At 42.4% G+C, this 22,101-nt stretch overlaps 1 protein-coding gene across 3 annotated transcripts in view; it reads left to right on the top strand.

Annotated features, from left to right (window-relative positions):
• Window positions 1-22,101, top strand: part of arid4b (AT-rich interaction domain 4B) — a 243,060-nt gene that overhangs the window by 4,602 nt on the left and 216,357 nt on the right. For all 3 annotated transcript variants that reach the window (XM_045702251.1, XM_045702252.1, XM_045702253.1), the window contains exon 2: window positions 6,437-6,490. In XM_045702251.1, the coding sequence (XP_045558207.1) occupies window positions 6,485-6,490 (6 nt within the window). In that variant the 5' untranslated portion in view covers window positions 6,437-6,484. The remainder of the gene's footprint in view (window positions 1-6,436; window positions 6,491-22,101) is intronic.

Consider the following 22,101-nt stretch of genomic DNA (forward strand, 5'->3'; position numbering starts at 1 on the left):
AGGCCATAGAGGTGAAATAATTAGTAGTTGGGTGTGCTATTTACAGATGGGCTGTGTACAGGTACAGTGATCGGTAAACTGCTCTGACAGCCGATGCTTAAAGTTAGAGAGAGAAGTATAAGTCTCCAGCTTCAGTGATTTAAAAAAAAAAAAATTGCAGTCAAAAAAAGTTCCAGTCATTGGCAGCAGAGAACTGGAAGGATTGGCGGCCAAAGGAAGTGTTGGCTTTTGGGACAAAATAAGGGTAATTTTATTTGAATGGTAAATCTATTGATAAACTCGGTAAATTAAGATGGCAAAGACCTAAATCCAAAATTCGAAACAACTCAATTGGCTAGTTCATCTATCTGTCAAGAAATGGCCGGGTTGTAACTTGATCCTACTGCTACGACTGGATAGAGCGAGGCTGTAACTCCGCTCCCTTTCACATCGTTTATATCGCTTGGTGACGTTTACTACTACCGGTACTATGAAAACTACCTCAATGGCGATGACATTTGCTACCAAGCCATAGATGTGCATAATATCTAATAAGGAGAGCGTGGGTAGGGGGAAAAAAATGAAACAACGCTGCACTTTGTCTGAATGACTCATCTGCCAATACTTTGAGAAGTGAGAACGCACACGAATGTCTTTGTCCATAAACATGCAGGAAGATTCCTAGGTAGCTAAACCTTCCTTTCCCTATTAAGACAATCATCTAATCTGACGATCAAATGTCAATTTACGTATCCGATTGCGGCTGGTCAGATCAGTACACCAGTAAATATCTAACATTACACCGCAAGTCAGATGGCTCATTGCTGAAAATGGTGCATGTTCAGAATGATAACCAGTTAACGTTAGCTAGCTACGCTGGATATTAGCTCCTATCTGATATCTTAACACCGTGTTTATCTAGCCAGCTAGCTAGCGTAGTAGCTAATATAGCTAGCTAGCTAACGCCACAGATGAAAGGGTCAGTTATAGAAATCTTTGCTAACAGGTCACATAGCTATCAGCTTAGCTAGCTTGCTTATTGCATGCATGTCGACATGAGCCTTATTATTAATAAACTAATATTTGCAACAGGAGTTTGATTTTGGTCACTGGTCATTCATCCATTTGTCAATGCTGCACCTTTCTGTTGGAGAATGAGCTAGCTTGCTGCTAATTTTCCCCGCTAGACATTCCTAAGCGTTGTGCAGTGCTCAGGCTGTAAGTGGCGGCTGGCATAGCATAGGGACGATCGGCCAACCAGAATCTTGACTTCGATACCAGTATTAAAATACTCTATACCAAAACGATACAGAAACTATACTGCACCACTGCCTAAAAAAATATATGTATTAGCTAAAGTCACAAAATAACCACAGGGTTTTTATTTAGACTTTTTTACTTTTGAGAACTGGTAAAACAACTAAAATAGAATATCTTCTATTCTGTATTTAATTTCTTTACAAAATAAAATACCATATTAAATAACATAATATCTTAAATGTACCCAATGCAAAACCATATGAGACTCAGAGCATACAAAATAATTGTACAATTACATTTAAACAGTTTTTAAAATGTAATTTGATACATACAGTGCCTTCGGTAAGTATTCAGGCCCCTTGACCGTTTCCACATGTTAAGTTACAGCCTTATTCTAAAATGTATACAACAAAAAAAGCCTCATCAATCTACACACAATACCCCGTAATGTCAAAGCGAAAACAGGTTTGTAGAAATGTTTGCAAATGTATAAAACATTTTTTTTTTTTTAAACGGATACCTTATTTACATACGTTTTCAGACCCTTTGCTATAAGATTCGAAATTGAGCTCTGGTTGTTTCTACAACTTCATTGGAGTCCACCTGTGGTAAATTCAATTGATTGGGCATGAGTAGACAGTGCATGTCAGCGCAAAAACCAAGCCATGAGGTCGAAGGAATTGCCCGTAGAGCTCCGAGACAGGATTGTGTCCAGGCACAGATCTGGGGAAGGGTACCAATGCAATTATACAGCATTGAAGGTTCCCAAGAACACAGTGACCTCCATCATTCTGAAATAGTTGAAGTTTAGAACCACCAAGACTCTTCCTAGAGCTGACCGCCCGGCCAAACTGAAAATCGGGGGAGAAGGGCCTTGGTCTGGGAGGTGACCAACTACCCGATGGTCACTCCAGAGTTTTTCTGTGGAGATGGGAGAACCTTCCAGAAGGACAACCATCTCTGCAGCTCTCTACCAATCAGGCCTTTTATGTTAGAATGGCCAGACGGAAGCCACTCCTCAGTAAAAGGCACATGACAGCCCGCTTGGAGTTTGCCAAAAGGCACCTAAAGGACTCTCAGACCATGAGGAACAAGATTCTCTGGTCTGATGAAACCAATTTGAACTCTTTGGCCTGAATGCTAAGCGTCACATCAGGAGGAAACCTGGCACCATCCCTACAGTGAAGCATGGTGGTGGCAGCATCATGCTGTGGGGATGTTTTTCAGCGGCAGGGAATTGGAGGCTAGTCAGGATCGAAGGAAAGATGAACGGAGCAAAGTACAGAGAGATGCTTGATGAAAACCTACTCCGGAGCGCTCGGGACCCAAGACTGGGGCGAAGATTCACCTTCCAACAGAACAGCAACCCTGAGCACACAGCCAAGCCAACGCAGGAGTGGCTTCGGGACAAGTCTATGAACGTCATTGAGTGGCCCAGCCAGAGCCCGGACTTGAACCCGGTCGAACATCTCTGGAGAGGTCTGAAAATAGCTGTGCAGCGACGCTCCCCATCCAACCTGACAGAGCTTGAGAGGATCTGCAGAGAAGAATGGGAGAAACTCCCCAAATACAGGTGTGCCATGTAGAGGTCGACCGATTTATGATTTATTATTATTATTTTCAGCACCGATGTCGATTATTGGAGGACCAAAAACCACTGATACCGATTAATCGGGCGGTTTTATTTTGTAATATTTATTTCTCTGTATTTTTTTATTATTATTATATTATATTTTTATATTTTAATATTTTAATATTTTTATTATTATTATTTTTTTATTTATTATATATATATATATATATATATATATATATATATATATATGTGTGTGTGTGTATATATATATATGTATGTATGTATGTATGTATGTATGTATATATATACACACACACACACACATATATATATATATATATATATATATATATATATATATACACACACACATATATATATATATATATATGTGTGTGTGTGTGTGTGTGTATATATATACATACATACATACATATATATATATTCTTGAAAGATTCTTGAAAGATTCTTGAAAGTAGCTACACTTTGCCTTGATGACAGCTTTGCACACTCTTTGCATACTCTCAACCAGTCTCACGAGGTAGTCACGTGGAATGCATTTCAATTAACAGGTGTGCCTTGTTAAACGTTAATTTGAATGAATTTCTTTGCTTAATGTGTTTGAGCCAATCAGTTGTGTTGTGACAAGGTAGGGGTGGTATACAGAAGATAGCCCTATTTGGTAAAAGACCAAGTCCATATTATGGCAAGAACAGCTCAGATAAGCAAAGAGAAATGACAGTCCATCATTACTTTAAGATATGAATGTCAGTCAATCTGGAACATGTCCAGAACTTTGAAAGTTTCATCAAGTGCAGTTGCAAAAACCATCAAGCACTATGATGAAACTGGCTCTCATGAGGACCGCCACAGGAAAGGAAGACCCAGAGTTACCTCTGCTCCAGAGGATAAGTTCATTAGAGTTACCAGCCTCAGAAATTGCAGCCCAAATAAATGCTTCACAGAGTTCAAGTAACAGACACATCTCAACATCAACTGTTCAGAGGAGACTGTGTGAATCAGGCCTTCATGGTCAAATTGCTGCAACGAAACCACTACTAAAGCACACCAATAAGAAGAAGATACTTGCTTTGGCCAAGAAACACGAGCATTGGACATTAGACTGGTGGAAATTTGTCCTTTGGTCTGGAGTCCAAATGTGACATTTTTGGTTCCAACCGCCGTGTCTTTGTGAGATGCAGAGTAGATGAATGGATCTCTGCATGTGTGTTTCCCACCGTGAAGCATGGAGGAGGAGGTGTGGGGGTGCTTTGCTGGTGACACTGTCAGTGATTTATTTCGAAATCAGTGCACACTTAACTAGTCTGGCTACCGCAGCATTCTTCAGTGATATGTCATCTCATCGGGTTTGAGCTTAGTGGGACTATCATTTGTTTTTCAACAAGACAATGACCCAACACACCTCCAGGCTGTGTAAGGGCTATTTCACCAAGAAGGAGAGTGATGGAGCTGCATCAGATTACCTGGCTTCCACAATCACCTGACCTCAACCCAATTGAGATGGTTTGGGATGAGTTGGACTGCAGAGTGAAGGAAAAGCAGCCAATAAGTGCTCAGTATATGTGGAAACTCCTTCAAGACTGATGGAAAAGCATTCCAGGTGAAGCTGGTTGAGAGAATGCCAAAGCTGTCACCAAGGGAAAGGGTAGCTACCTTGAAGAATTTAGAATATATTTTGATTTGTTTAAGAGTTTATTTTTTATTACTACATGATTCCATATGTTATTTCATAGTTTTTATGTTTTAACTATTATTCTCGAAAATAGTTTAAAAAAAGAAACCCTTGAATGACTAGGTGTGTCATCTTTTAAGACTTTTAAAGATAAGATATCTGCTAAATGCCTCACGACTGTAGGTATCTCTAGATAAGAGCATCTGCTAAATGACTCACGACTGTAAGTTTCTCTAGATAAGAGCATCTGCTAAATGACTCACGACTGTAAGTTTCTCTAGATAAGAGCATCTGCTAAATGACTCACGACTGTAAGTTTCTCTAGATAAGAGCATCTGCTAAATGACTAAAATATCAATGTAATTAGATCACTACAACAGTGAAGGAGTCACTCTAGTTGTGTGCTAGTAAACAAACACCACAGGACTGAGGACTTCTGTAATGTGATTGGCCTGGTTACTTCTGTAATGTGATTGGCCTGGTTACTTATGTAATGTCATTTGCCTGGGGAGTTCTGTAATGTGATTGGCCTGGGGACTTCTGTAATGTGATTGGCCCGGGGACTTCTGTAATGTGATTGGCCCGGGGACTACCGTAATGTGACGGGCCCGGGGACTACCGTAATGTGACGGGCCCGGGGACTACCGTAATGTGACGGGCCCGGGGACTACCGTAATGTGACGGTCCCGGGGACTACCGTAATGTGACGGTCCCGGGGACTACCGTAATATGCTTGGCCTGGGGACTACCGTAATGTGATTGGCCTGGGGACTACCGTAATGTGACGGGCCTGGGGACTACCGTAATGTGATTGGCCTGGGTACTACCGTAATGTGACGGGCAGAGCATAAAATTTACATTCGACACATGCCAAATGCGGGTATGTTTTGGCATTGTGGGTAAGATGTTTATTTCACCAGCCACATTGGCAGGTGGTCAGAGCTCCACAGCATTTCACTCATATTTGTGAATAAAACTAGTCAAGTATGATCACATTTATAGTAAAACAAATGTGTCGGTAGCTGTTTTCTAAGTACTTCTGCCATTTTTGTTTCATAGCTGGTAAATTAATCACACAAAGTCAAAGAACTACGAATCTTATATCGCCTATCCCACATTACACTGCAACATTTCCTGGATAGGGTCAGTGCGCATGTGAAGAGCTGTTTTGTGTGCTGTAATTTTAGCGGTGAAAAATATTTTGGCAGATTTTAGTGGCCCGAAAAGTAAAATGTATGCCGTGGTGACAGGTGAAATAAAGAAAAGTGTTTATATATTCTCCTAACGTATTGCACAAGTTGACTGCTGGTATTTACTTAAAAAGTAGCTACAAATATTCACATGTATTTAAAAAAAGTCCAAGAAATAGTTTGAACGGTGAAAACCATCCCAATACCATGGTATAACTGCCCAAGTCTTTTTGACAAATCAGAAGTTTCAGAAATAATGTATTGGCAAGCATGCATATCAACTATATGTTTGGATTAATATGCTTTTATACATTTTTGATTTGCAGTGAGTGTGAAACCTCTTTTTAATAAAAACGTGATTCATAGGAACTGTACCAACACTGTCCCAATTTAGTGATTTTTTAAAAAGGGATTTTTAATGTCATATCAAGACTACAAACTTCCTGTTTCCTGATATGACTCTATTATAGCTTGATATCTAGGTAAGATTGTGTGATTTGTGTAAACTAGCCTGAGTGTCAGTCTTCTTGTGGCATAATGCCAACAATGTTTGGCATGACGATGAGTGAAGGATTTGGAATGATGGCTGGACTGGCACTAAGGCTTGTGTATACAGTCCTTCACCTACACAGAAAGGCTATTATACAGAATGTATTATACACAGTTATGGTGGAGTCGGGTCATAAACTGATGTGAGACGACTGACACGGTTTTCAAAACATCAATTTTCATCCACAGAATCGTTACGCTGGTCACTCAAGAGGAGCCCAGAGGACTGGGAAAGAGATGAAGGTAATTCCTATACTCTACACATGATTTTATATGGTTCATTTTAATCTCATTTACTGGGGAGAAGCAACTTGCCGTGTCTTCACGGATGATTTTCATGTCTGAAAAGACCTTTTGTGTATTTGTGAAGTTTAATGATAAATGTCTACATGGGCAGTAATTCATAAAGTAAAATCCTTTCACCACTGTAGACTAAGTAGACTGAAAATCATGAAATATATGAGATTTTCTGTACATTTTTGTAACTTTTTAGCCATTAGTTCTGAAAGCAATGCCAAGATCCTAAAAAGGGCCCCTGAAAATGGTGTAACAATTGTGAACAACGTCATCACGTAATTGCTCTCGTGCCCCTGCAGCTGTGGACAAAGGCAGTAAAAATAAACTCTGTGGTTGTGGGTTCACCCTACAACCTCATTGGACAATGCTGTGCCGATCGAATCCCCACTCCCACTTTAAGCTTGCAACCTCATTGGACATCATTCTTCCGGCCAATCAACATTGTCCCTCAGGCTTGGTTGTGGCTTGTTCATGTTCTACAGACAGGGAGGAGCCTCTTGCGATATGGATATTTGTATTTCTATTTTTTATATATATATGTAATAATGACAATTACAACAATACTGAATGAACAATGAACACTTTTATTTTAACTTAATTTAATACATCAATAAAATCAATTTAGCCTCAAATAAATAATGAAACATGTTCAATTTTGTTTAAATAATGCACAAACAAAGTGTTGGAGAAGAAAGTAAAAGTGCAATATGTGCCATGTAAAAAAGCTAACGTTTAAGTTCCTTGCTCAGAACATGAGAACATATGAAAGCTGGTGGTTCCTTTTAACATGAGTCTTCAATATTCCCAGGTAAGAAGTTTTAGGTTGTAGTTATTATAGGAATTATAGGACTATTTCTCTCTCTACCATTTGTATTTCATATACCTTTGACTATTGGATGTTCTTATAGGCACTTTAGTATTGCCAGCCTAATCTCGGGAGTTGATAGGGTTGAAGTCATAAACAGCGCTGTGCTTCAAGCATTGCTAAGAGCTGCTGGCAAACGCAGTAAAGTACTGTTTGAATGAATGCTTACGAGCCTGCTGCTGCCTACCATCACTCAGTCAGACTGCTCTATCAAATCATAGACTTAATTATAACATAATAACACACAGAAATACGAGCCGTAGATCATTAATATGGTCAAATCCGGACACTATCCATTTCGTTAACAAAACGTTTTTTCTTTCAGTGAAATACAGAACCGTTCCTTATTTTATCTAACGGGTGGCATCCATAAGTCTAAATATTGCTGTTAGATTGCACAACCTTCAATGTTATGTCATAATTACGTAAACTTCTTGCAAATTAGTTTGCAATGAGCCAGGCGGCCCAAACTGTTGCATATACCCTGACTCTGCGTGCAATGAATGCAAGAGAAGTGACACAATTTCCCTAGTTTAATATTGCCTGCTAAGATGAATTTCTTTTAAGTAAATATGCAGATTTAAAAAATATATACTTCTGTATATTGATTTTAAGAAAGGCATTGATGTTTATGGTTAGGTACAGTCGTGCAACGATTGTGCTTTTTTAGCAAATGCTCTTTTGTTAAATCATCCCCCGTTTGGCGAAGTTGGCTGTCTTTGTTAGGAAGAAATAGTATTCACACAGTTCGCAACGAGCCAGGCGCCCCAAACTGCTGCATATACCTTGACTCTGTTGCAGAGGTGACACATTTTCCCTAGTTAAAAGAAATTCATGTTAGGAGGCAATATTAACTAAATATGCAGGTTTAAAAATATATACTTGTGTATTGATAAGAAGGGTGTTGATGTTAATGGTTAGGTACTGTCACGGTTGTCGTAAGGAGAGGACCAAAATGCGGCAGGGAAGTGTATACTCATCTTCTTTATTATGGACAAAGAAGGAAAAACCAAAATAAACACGTATACAAAAAACACAAACGAACTAGATAGTCTTGTCAGGCACACACAGCAAAACAAGAAACAATCTCCCACAAACACTAAACCAAACACATACCCATATATAGAACTCTCAATCAGAGGCAACTAGAAAACACCTGCCTCCAATTGAGAGTCCAACCCCAATTAACTAGACATAGATATACAACTAACCAGAAAGAACATAGAAATACTAACACAGAACATAAACCCGGAACTAACTAACCAAACACCCTACTAAATAAACCACCACCCCGAACCACATAAACAAAATACCCTCTGCCACGTCCTGACCAAACTACAATTACAAATAATCCCTAATACTGGTCAGGACGTGACAGGTACACATTGGTGCAACGACAGTGCTTTTTTTCGCGAATGCACTTGTTAAATCACCCGTTTGGCGAAGTAGGCTGTGATTCAATGATAAATTAACAGGCACCGCATCGATTATATGCAACGCAGGACAAGCTAGATAAACTAGTAAAATCATCAACCATGTGTAGTTAACTAGTGATTATGTTAAGATTGATTGTTTTTTATAAGGTAAGTTTAATGCTATCTAGCAACTTGCTCCTTGCTGCACTCGCATAACAGGTAGTCAGCCTGCCACACAGTCTCCTCGTGGAGTGCAATGTAATCGGCCATAATCGGTGTCCAAAAATGCCGATTACAGATTGTTATGAAAACTTGAAATCGGCCCTAATTAATCGGCCATTCCGATTAATCGGTCGACCTCTAATATGCAGGATATGGATATGCAGGATATGGATATGCAATTTGGATTGAAATGTAATTGTGCAGCCCTACATGAATGTCATGCTACTTGAAAGTCGAGTAATGATTATACAGAGCATTCAGGAAGTAATCAGACCCCTTTTTCCACATTCTGTTACATTGCAGCCTTATTGTAAAATGTGTGTTTTCCCCCTCAGCAATCTACACACAATACCCGTAATGACAAAGCAAAAACTGTTTTTTGTTTTGTTTATGTATGCACATTTATTTATTTGGCTGTAATCGCTGCCAAAGGTGCTTCAACAAAGTACTGAGTAAAGGATCTGAATACTTATGGAAATTGAATATTTCAGTTTTATATATATATATATATATATATATAAAACTGGGTATGACGCTACAAACTTGGCACACCTGTATTTGGGGAGTTTCTCCCATTCTTCTCTGCAGATCCTCTCAAGCTCTGTCAGGTTGGATGGGGAGCGTCGCTGCACAGCTATTTCCAGAGCTGTATGACCACACTAAGTGTACTATTTGTTTCGTAAATTGAGTATATAGTATGCTTATTAGTCATAGTATGGATATAGTTAGTGTGCCAAACGTTCCCGGATGTTGTACTAAATTTGCCAAAATATGAAGTGTACAAGTAGTGGACACTATTTCCCGTGCTTTTAGTGCCCAAAATACAATTCTTCAGAAAATGGGCGTGGCTTCAACGTTTTCAGATTTCAAGAAAATGCCGAAAAATATGCAACCGATGTCTGACGAGAGCGGATACATACATACATACATACATAATACATACATGCATAATTCATACATGCATAATACATAATACATACATAATACATACATAATTATGACAAATGTTGAGCAATGTAATAAAGTAATGACTTTTCAAATTAGTTACGTTACACGTTATGTGGGCTGACAATTTGTTAGCTACGCTGTCCTTACGAACCACATAGCATATCATTACAGCAGTATGTACCGGTATGTTAGCTACGCTGTCCTTACGAACCGCATAGCATATCATTACAGCAATATGTACCGGTATATTAGCTACGCTGCCCTTACGAACCACATAGCATATCATTACAGCAGTATGTACCGGTATGTTAGCTACGCTGTCCTTACGAACAACACAGCATATCATTACAGCAGTATGGACCGGTATGTTAGCTACGCTGTCCTTACGAACCGCATAGCATATCATTACAGCAGTATGTACCGGTATGTTAGCTACGCTGTCCTTACGAAACACATAGCATATCGATACAGCAGTATATACCGGTATGTTAGCTACGCTGTCCTTACGAACCACATAGCATATCATTACAGCAGTCATCAGTATGTACGTTACTGGTAAGTTAGCTAGCTACCTAACGTTAGTTGGCTACAAATACATCGGACTTGCATGTATATTAACTATATATAATGCTTAGCTAAGTGGTATAGTCGTTGTGCGTTCTCAATGGTCATTGTTAATTCGCTCTGGCTATCTTCTCCGATTTCAGAGACTCGTCTAAGTGTGCCAGAGCGCAGAATAACTGATGAATTCATGAACGCTCAACACCCCGTTGAATATGGCCGGTGTCAGTAAACGTCGGTAAAAAAATATTAATTAAATTGTTGCCAGCAGCACAGTTACAGTCACCAATGCTCTGGATAACATGAAAACAGCCTAACCAGCTCTGCTAGGGAGAGTAACATGGTCAGAGTGAGGTGTTCTCTCATTTGTTTCTGGAAGTAGCTAGCAAGTTAGCCAGTTAGCTTGGGTGCTTGACTTTCGTTGTGAGGAGATCAACCCTACTCCTCCGCCAGAGCGTCTAGTGTGCGCGCTGAACCTCTCCGAGAGTGAAGCGCTATGAATTTATGAGCCCCCCCCCAGAGCGCAGTTAAACAACCAGAGCACAGTCATAAAATGTCTAGCTAGTAATTTGTTATGCTAACTAGCTAGCCAGAGGTTGCATAGCAACAGCATCAACTTCCCGGTAGACGGGCGACGCACCAAGTATACTCAACTGAAAGGATACTGTTTGTTTACAGCATACTGAAATGAACGAATAGTATGTAGTATATACTATGTTAGTATGGGTATTCGAACACCGCTCAGGTCTCTCCAGAGATGTTCGATCAGGTTCAAGTCCGGGCTCTGGCTGGACTTTTTATCATTGTTGTGGCCTTTTAGTTCATGGCCTGATTTTTAACCCTCATTCTATTTATTCAAATTGATTCTTACGTCAAGAAGTCTTTTTTTTATTGTGCACAAGGTAACAGCCAACATCATCATACATTCTATCAAGACTGGGCTGTTTGTGGGGCGGGGGAGGATCTGGGGGTTCTACTGGGCTGTTTGTGGGGCGGGGGAGGATCTGGGGGTTCTACTGGGCTGTTTGTGGGGCGGGGGGAGGATCTGGGGATTCTACTGGGCTGTTTGTGGGGTGGGGGAGGATCTGGGGGTTCTACTGGGCTGTTTGTGGGGCGGGGGAGGATCTGGGGGTTCTACTGGGCTGTTTGTGGGGCGGGGGAGGATCTGGGGGTTCTACTGGGCTGTTTGTGGGGCGGGGGAGGATCTGGGGGTTCTACTGGGCTGTTTGTGGGGCGGGGGAGGATCTGGGGGTTCTACTGGGCTGTTTGTGGGGCGGGGGAGGATCTGGGGATTCTACTGTATTTTCTAGTTCATATACTACTCTGTTGTAGCTTTTACTTTGTGTTGTGACTGACAGCCCAGTGTTGTTTCTATGGTAACCGTCTCTGCAGACTTTTGCCTACCTGCAGGATATGTCCCAGTTTCTTGTTTGGTGTCTGATATGAGAGTAAAGGAGTGAGTTTAATATGGAGAACTATAGGTCTGTCCTTTTTGGATATTACATTGTGAGTAGGGGCAATCAGAAACTTATGTGACATGTATGATGTGAGTAGTGCTGCACGGTTTCCTTTCTCAGTGTGAAATAATGTTGAAACGATTCTCCGTTCTCACAAGATGCTCACATGGAACAGAAAACAGTAGGACTAGTACCGTTGCTGAATTCATTGTTTTTCCATTTCAAGCATCGTAACAGCATTAATGAAATTAATGAATTTTAATAAAGGTTATATAAAATAATGAAATGAATAACAACACATTTTCCACATTTCTTATCGTGTGGGAAAAGGTCTGAACACAGTCATGCCATTGCCAAGGTAACCCCCTGGTGGGTTAGTCGTAGTGAGTGGTGTTGAAGTGACTCCAGCCTGGCCTAGTGGACAAAGAGCTGGCATATTTCGTCCTTGAGAACTTCTATGGAATGGAAGGAGGGCTTCAGCTAAGGCCGTGGTGGTCACGTTATTTTGTCAGCCGGTGATTTGTTAATCAAATAACTGTCGGGTCTCACGCTAATTGACCATTAATTAACATAAACACATTTAGCATCTCCTGCCTTCGCACACAGCCCTAGAAGCCACTGATGCAGACCTTTGGAACATCTACATTTAACAAAAAAAAAGTATAATAAATCCATGATTTATTTTAGACTGTTGTAAAGAATCATGATAAGAAAATGTAGTCTATTCCAGATGAACAGAATAGTTGAGTTGTCCTGATGTGGCTATGCCAAATGGCTGTTGCCGGCGCTACTTCATTTAGCAGACCAACTGATCCACGGCATGAACCTTATCCTCACACCAACGAGATCTAGGATCCAAATTCACTGCGTGTCTGCCTTGATGTTCATAAAACTCCATGGAGATCTAGGATCCAAATTCACTGCGTGTCTGCCTAAGGGCTGGGCGGTATACCGTATTTTATGATATACAGGTATGTAACGGCCGTCGTTAGAGAAAGACCAAGGTGCAGCGGAGGATGTGTTCATCTTGAATGAATTTTAATACAAAAAAGAGAACACTTGACAAAATAAACAAAATGACAGCCGACAGTTCTGTCAGGTACTAACAACGAAACAGAAAGCACTAAACAGAAACAATCCCCCACAAAACCCAAAGGAAAAACAGGCTCCTTATGTGTGACTCCCAATCAGCAACAACGAACTACAGCTGTGCCTGATTGGGAGCCACACACGGCCCAAAACAAAGAAATACAAAAACATAGAAAAATGAACATAGAACGCCCACCCAATGTAACACCCTGGCCTAACCAAAATAAAGAACAAAAACCCCTCTCTATGGCCAGGGCTTTACAGTACCCCCCCCCCCCCAAACGTGTGGACTCTGGCCGCAAAACCTGACTCTGAAGGGGAGGGTCCGGGTGGGCCTCCTTACAGCGGCGGCTCAGGTGCGGGACGTGGCCTCCGCTCCACCCTCGGCGTCGCCCACTTAGGTGGCGCCCCTGGCCGCGCCGGAGGACTGGTGGGCGATTCTGGCTGCGCCCGGCTGGCGGGCCACCCTGGCTGCGCCCTGCTGGCGGGCGACCCTGGCTGCGCCCGGCTGGCGGGCGTCCCTGGCTGCGCCTGGCTGGCGGGCGTCCCTGGCTGCTCCGGGTTGGCGGGCGGCTCCGGCCCAGGATTCACCAGGCTGGGGAGACATGAAGGAGGCCTGGCCCTGGGCACAGGCACAGGACTCACCAGGCTGGGGAGACATGAAGGAGGCCTGGCCCTGGGCGCAGGCACAGGACTCACCAGGCTGGGGAGACATGAAGGAGGCCTGGCCCTGGGCGCAGGCACAGGACTCACCAGGCTGGCGGGCGGCTCCGGACAGGCGGGCGGCTCTGGCGGCTCCGGACAGGCGGGCGGCTCTGGACTGGCGGGCGGCTCTGGCGGCTCCGGACTGGCGGGCTGCTCTGGCGGCTCCGGACTGGCGGGCGGCTCCGGACTGGCGGGCGGCTCCGGACTGGCGGGCGGCTCTGGCGGCTCTGGACTGGCGGGCGGCTCCGGACTGGCGGGCGGCTCTGGCGGCTCTGGCCCAGGACTCACCAAGCTGGGGAGACATGAAGGAGGCCTGGCTCTGGGCGCAGGCCTGGACTCACCAGGCTGGGGTGACCCACAGGAGGCCTGGTCCTGGGAGGAGGCACAGGATAAACCAGGCTGGAGCGACCCACTGGAGGCCTGGTCCGAGGAGGAGGCACAGGATAAACCGGGCTGTGGGGGAGCACTGGATTTCTGATGCGTAGGCTTGGCACCCAAACTCCAGGCTGAATGCCCACTTTTGCCCGGCACGGGCGGAGCGCAGGCATTGGGCGAACTGAACCCTCCCAGCGCCCTGGAGACACAGTGCGCAGAGCCGGCGCAGGATAGCCTGGACCGAAACGGCGCACTGAAGACCAGACACGCTGAGCTGACACAATCCGTCCTGGCTCGATGCCTGCTCTCGCATGGCACTTGCGGGGGGCTGGCATGTAGCGCTCCGGGCTATCAACGCGTACTGGGGACACCGTGCGCTTTACCGCATAACACGGTGCCTGACCAGTACTGCGCTGCCTCCTGTAAGCACGGGGAGTTGGCCCAGAATTAAATCCTGGCTCTGCCACACTCCCCGTGTGCCCCCATTTGGGGGGGCTGCCTCTCGTGCCTGTTGCGCTCCCTCGCTTTGTACCAGCGCCTCTCAGCTATCGCCGCCTTGATCTCCCACTGCGGGCGGCGATACTCCCCAGCCTGAGCCCACGGTCCACCTCCATCGAGCAATTCCTCCCATCTCCAGGAATCCTGAACGCACCTCTCCATCTCCTCCAAAGTCCATGAGTCCATATCTCCCCTCTCCTGGTGCTTCTCCTTCCTCCGCTGCCTGGTCCGTTTTTGGTGGGGGATTCTGTAACGGCCGTCGTTAAAGAAAGACCAAGGTGCAGCGGAGGATGTGTTCATCTTGAATGAATTTTAATACAAAAAAGAGAACACTTGACAAAATAAACAAAATGACAGCCGACAGTTCTGTCAGGTACTAACAACAAAACAGAAAGCACTAAACAGAAACAATCCCCCACAAAACCCAAAGGAAAAACAGGCTCCTTATGTGTGACTCCCAATCAGCAACAACGAACTACAGCTGTGCCTGATTGGGAGTGTCATGACGTTGGCCTGTGGGTAAGGTTTATGACCCCCCCCCCCCCCCCCCATAAATACCTTTCTCCCTTCCCCTCTCTGAATCTACTGAAGGACTTGAATAGCCTGTGTTAAATATAGAGAGTCTGGGAACATCAAACAAATGGGGAAAGGAACCATATTTTGTTAATAAAACCAGTTGGAAATATGCTTGATCAAATCAAATCAAATCAACAAAATTTTTTATTATTATTATTATTTATTATTTTTTTGATAACGTAATGAGTATGTATTTCATTTCAGTTGTCATCTGAGACATTAAGATTGATGACAGGACGACATAAACTGTACCTGAGAAAGTATACGCCCTCTAGTTATCAGAGTCACATGGAATTGTTATGCAATTGAAATGTTTGATATTGAAATTGTTTGTTAGGAGATGAAATATAATTTTAGCTTCCAAATGAGAGATTTGGGTTTTCATAAGGAAAGTGCCCTGCTTGGTCAGTGGCCCAACCCTGTGAAGAGACAGGGGTTATAAACGATGAAACACCTCCCTCCCCCTCTCCACTATATAAGCCTTTGACGAAAAGATAACCAGGTTGTTCCAGTACGGGAGGTCTGCAGCCTCTACGTTAGAAGGACACACATGTCAAGTACAGAACTAAGCCAACCTCGGCGTGAGCTTTGGTGGCGAATGGTATGAACTTTGAGCTTATTCACTACAGAAGTGACACTTCCTAGCCGTTGCGTTAGCAGCGGCCGCTGTGGACGTGGGTTAGGAAAGGACGGACGACGGATCCAGTCTAACAGACAGACGAAGATACCACCACGTATCCAATTGACCACCATTGACATTCTTCCGAAAACAGGGAGATCTGTTGGCCAACCCGGCCAGCATCTACGACCAATCTACCGAAGCGCAGCTCAGAGTAAATATTTATTGCATTTTCCTTTTCCAAATGGGCGGTAATTTAGAATGCATAAGATAATGTATTTACGATAGCATAGCTGCTGTTTCTCTGTTCCTAAATCTTCCCGCTCTTTCATTCAAGCCCAACCCCCTTTCCTTTGTGTAACCAGCTTTCATACAGGTTCCGTCCACCAGGACGTTTTCTGTATGACATCATTGTATTCTGTGTATTTGTAATTCTGTGTGATTAGTTTAGGTATTTAGTAAATAAATAATTAAACCCAATTTTGTATTGCTGATTCAACTTGTTAGCCAGGGTTCGTGAAGATAACCAAGAATTTACAACTTTCATTATGAGACTGAAAATAAGACAAGGGTTAATATTGACTGCTATCGATGTAAAATATTACAAAGTATTTTAAGAGTTTATTCGGAAGATAACGGCTCTATAAACGTTCTTCCGTGGTGCTCCGACTTTCTAGTTAATTACATTTACATGATTAGCTTAATCAGGTAATATTAATTACAGAGAAATCATTTTATAAGTTAGCATGTCATATCACTTAATCCGGCATAGCCAAAGACACGACAGGAGCCACACACGGCCCAAAACAAAGAAATACAAAAACATAGAAAAATGAACATAGAACGCCCACCCAATGTAACACCCTGGCCTAACCAAAATAAAGAACAAAAACCCCTCTCTATGGCCAGGGCGTTACAAGGTATTGATGCAGGGGACCGGTTTGGGTTTTTACTTTACCTTCTATACCGGTATTTGAATTTTTGGTTTGTTAAATGTGATACGCCATGTTTTAATGTCAATTTGTATAGTTTACTTCGCTACTTGAGTCCTCTCTCTACACTCTTTCTCTCCGTGCCACTTTCCACACAGACCTCGCCACGCCACGTCATTCAAGGAGCGCATTTAATGTTCCTCAACCACGAGACACTTGCGTTCAGTCTGCAGGGTCAATGCATCACATGCACCAATGTTGACGACAACGAGGCTGTTTGCACTTTGCTTCTTAATATAAATCCACTAGCGTTCTATAATGACACTACTAGTTTGTGTTTCTTACCTCAGCAAACAGCTAGTTTGTCTTTCCTTAGCAAGTTGCCCTAAATCTTGTGAGATGCTAATTGTTAGCCGCTAATGCTAATAGCTAATAGCTAATAGCTAGCTAATACAGCCTGATAATACCAGTGAAGGTGTAGACCTAAATTAGCATGCTGTTTGTGCAACAGTATCTTCTAAATCAAAGAGGAATATGCAAAGCAAGAATGTTAGCTACATGAAGTAGCTAAGAGAAAACATGCAATGTAGCCAAAGCTTATAGGGTCCCCTAGGAAACACTTATCAACACTTTACTTCCTACCCTGTCACAATAACTCCTCCCTGGCATTTAATTTGTTGTCATCTCAAACACTGTATTCAAAGTGCCCACTACTATAGTCTAACTATAGAATTAGAATAGTCATAATATTTCCATGATTCCAACAGTTTTGCTCTAATTCGCAAGTCAAATCGCAATTGCAATATTTGGTTAAAAGTAAGTCCTAGATGATTTGCCCATATTGTGCAGCCCTGTGTGGCAGTGTGGAAATTATCTCTATTGAGCAGTGGCGTAAAGTACTTAATTAAAAATACTTTCAAGTTCTACTTAAGTAATATGTTTGGTATCTGTACTTTACCTTCTTTTTTTTTTGACAACTTTTACTATGCTACATTCCTTGAGAAAATACTGTAATTTTTACTCCATACATTTTCCATGACACCGAAAGTAGTCGTTACATTTTGAATACTTAGCAGGACAGGAAAATGGTCCAATTCACACACTTATCAAGAGAACATCCCTGGTCATCCCTACTGCCTCTGATCTGGTGGACTCACTAAACAGAGAACATCCCTGGTCATCCCTACTGCCTCTGATCTGGAGGACACACTAAACAGAGAACATCCCTGGTCATCCCTACTGCCTCTGATCTGGAGGACACACTAAACAGAGAACATCCCTGGTCATCCCTACTGCCTCTGATCTGGAGGACTCACTAAACAGAGAACATCCCTGGTCATCCCTACTGACTCTGATCTGGAGGACACACTAAACAGAGAACATCCCTGGTCATCCCTACTGACTCTGATCTGGAGGACACACTAAACAGAGAACATCCCTGGTCATCCCTACTGCCTCTGATCTGGAGGACACACTAAACAGAGAACATCCCTGGTCATCCCTACTGCCTCTGATCTGGAGGACACACTAAACAGAGAACATCCCTGGTCATCCCTACTGCCTCTGATCTGGAGGACTCACTAAACAGAGAACATCCCAGGTCATCCCTACTGCCTCTAATCTGGAGGAATCACTAAACACAAATGCTTTGTTTGTAAATGATGTCTGAGTGTTGGAGTGTTCCCCTGGCTATCTGTAAATAATGTCTGAGTGTTGGAGTGTTCCCCTGGCTATCTGTAAATTATGTTGGAGTGTTCCCTTGGCTATCCGTAAATAAAATGGTGCCATCTGTTGCTTGCTTAATAGAAGGAATTTGATTATTACTACAAATAAAAGATGATCACCACTCCACAATGGTTCTGGTTTAGTAAAGTTAGATCAAGGTTGAATAAATTTCTGGCAAGATCATAATGATTCATTAGTATTTTCCATTACAGAACCAAATATAATAGCATATTAGACCTATGTTACACCAACAACTCATTTCTTATCTATAGCTGAATAGTAAATAAAATCCTCATGCTCCCCAAAACCCAACAGCGTGCTCCACTAGGCCAGAGATATATGCTTTGATTAAAACAACCTATTGGTTAACACCATCTGATCTGATCACTAAACAGTCATTCAATAAGATATACATGCATATTTCTAGTGAAACTGATTGCGATCAAATGATTGACATGTAGACGCAGTTTGGATATCATTCCGCTAAAACGTGAAGAATTACAATTGACAGTGATGGGCTGGAGGGGGCACACTGGGGGGGGCACACTGGGGGGGGGACGAACACTGGGGGGGCACACTTGTTGAAGTGAGGTATGATTACCTTGGTGTTTGGGCAGATGTTGCTAATTGGAGGATTTAGTTTTATGCGTAGGCCTATTCTACAGTGGTATTCAGTAGGCTACATCTGTCGGGAAACAAACGTTGAGAAATTATCTCATAATCCATTTTTATTGCTACCTCACTTTAAAAAAAAATTGCACTACACCATTTTTTAAAGGGAAAGTTGACGCGTGAACAGCGCACCTTTCGACTGCTTGGATTATTTTGGACGAACATGCAAAGATAAACCAATCACTTCAAAAAGTAGGTTCACAATCAGATAAACATCATGACTGGTTGTGTTCATGCCACATAACATTTTTATTCATTTTTACAGTTAAATGATGTCTTGACTATAAAAACCATAGAAAGAAAACGTGCTCCCCTATAGAAATCAAATGCCTGGTTTAGTCCCGGCTACACGCAGTAGGCCAAAAAGATTACATCTACATGGGAGTAAAATATCAACATAATATTGTGATGTGTAACTGTATACAAGCTCTGTCAGGTTGGATGGGGAGCGTCGCTGCACAGCTGTTGTCAGGTCTCTCCAGAGATGTTCGATCGGGTTCAAGTCCGGGCTCTGGCTGGGCCACTCAAGGATGTTCAGAGACTTGTCCCGAAGCCACTCCTGCGTTGGCTTGGCTGTGTGCTTAGGGTTGTTGTCCTGTTGGAAGGTGAACATGTTCATCTTTGCCCAGATCCTAACTAGTCTCCCAGTCCCTGCCACTGAAAACACCCCCACAGCATGATGCTGCCACCTCCATGCTTCACTGTTGGTATGGTCCCATGTTTCTTTCAGAAGTGACGCTTGGCATTCAGGCCAAAGAGTGATTGCTCAGTTTGGCCGGGCGGCCAGCTCTTAGAAGAGTCTTGGTGGTTCCAAACTTATTCCATTTAACCTGTCTGGGAACGTGGGACGCCACCCTAGTCAACAGCCAGTGGAATCGCGTCGCGCGAAATACAAATACCTCTATATGCTATAACTTCAATTTCTCAAACATATGACTATTTTACACCATTTTATAGATATGAATTGAATTGAACCACGTTGTCCGATTTCAAAAAGGCTTTACAGCAAAAGCAAAACATTAGATTATGTTAGGAGAGTACCCTGCCAAAAAAAAAATCACACTGCCATTTTCAAAGCAACTAGCATGCATCACAAATACCCAAAACACAGCTAAATGCAGCACTAACCTTTGACAATCTTCATCAGATGACACTCCTAGGACATCATGTTACATAATACATGCATTTTTTGTTTGATAAAGTTCATATTTATATATAAAAACAGCATTTTACATCGGCGTGTGACGTTCATAAAATATTTTCCCTCAAATGCTTCCGGTGAATCAGCGCTACAATTGACAAAATTACTATTCGAAAACATTGTTAAAATGTAATATTGTCATTCAAAGAATTATAGATTAACATCTCGTGAATGCAACCGCATTGCCAGATTTAAAAATAACTTTACTTGGAAATCACACTTTGCAATAAATGACGTGGTATGCTCAGAAAAATAGGCTAGGCGATACATGTTAGCGCCATCTTGGAACCATCTAAAATCAAATATACTATTGTAAATATTCCCTTACCTTTGATTATCTTCATCAGAAGGCACTTCAAGGAATCCCAGGTCCACAACAAATGTAGTTTTGTTCGGAAAAAGTTAATAATTTATGTCCCAATAGTTCCTTCTTGTTAGCGCGTTCCGAAGGCTACTCATAATGTACTGAAGCACGCGGGACTTGTCACGAATGTGCAAAAAAATATATATTTACGTTCGTTCAAACATGTCAAACGTTGTATAACATAAATCTTTAGGGCCTTTTTCAACCAGAGCTTCAATAATATTCAAGGCGGACGATTGCATTGTCTTACTAAACGTTTCGGAACAAAAGGGTTCCCATGGGCGCCCGCGTCATAGTAGTAATGGCCCTCCCCCTGTGACCAACTTCCCAAGCCTCTCTTTGGGTCAGTTTCTACCATAGAAGACTCAAACCACTTTGTAAAGACTGTTGACATCTAGTGGAAGCCTTAGGAAGTGCTAAATGATTAATAAGTCCCTGTGTGTTTCAATGGCAAAGGCTTGAAAGTGATTCCACACATCAGATTTCCACTTCCTGTTAGGATTTGTCTCAGGGTTTTGACTGCCATATGAGTTCTGTTATACTCACAGACACCATTCAAACAGTTTTAGAAACTTTAGAGTGTTTTCTATCCAAATCTACTAATTATATGCATATTCTAGTTACTGGGCAGGAGTAGTAACCAGATGAAATCGGGTACGTTTTTTATCCGGCCATGCAAATACTGCCCCCTATCCCCAACAGGTTAAGAATGATGGAGGCCACTGTGCTCTTCGGGATCTTCAATGCGGCAGGTAGCCTAGTGGTTAGAGCATTGGGCCAGTAACCGAAAGGTTGCTGGATTGAATCCCCGAGCTGACAAGGTAAAATCTGTCGTTATGCCCCTGAACAAGGAAGTTAACCCACTGTTCCCCGGTAGGCCGTCATTGTAAATAAGAATTTGTTCTTAACTGACTTGCCTAGTTAAATAAAGGTAAACAAATAAATAAATTCTGCAGACATTTCTTGGTACCCTTCCCCAGCTCTGTGCCTAGACACAATCCTGTCATGGACCTCTACGGACATGTCCTTTGACCTCATGGCTTGGTTTTTGCTCTGGCATGCACTGTCAACTGTGGGCCCTTATATAGACAGGTCTGTGCCTTTTCAAAATTATTTTCAATCAATTAAGTTTACCACAGGTGGACTCCAATCAAGTTGTAGAAACATCTCAAGGATAGCCAATGGAAACAGGATGAGCCTGAGCTTAATTTTGATTCTTATAGCAAAGGGTCTGAATACCTATGTAAATAAGGAGTTTTTTTAATTTGTGTTTCTTTACCTGTTTTGGCTTTGTCATGATGCGGTATTGTGTGTAGATTGCTGAGGATTTTTT

This window comes from Salmo salar, chromosome ssa19, assembly GCF_905237065.1.
Source record: "Salmo salar chromosome ssa19, Ssal_v3.1, whole genome shotgun sequence".
NCBI lineage: Eukaryota > Metazoa > Chordata > Actinopteri > Salmoniformes > Salmonidae > Salmo > Salmo salar.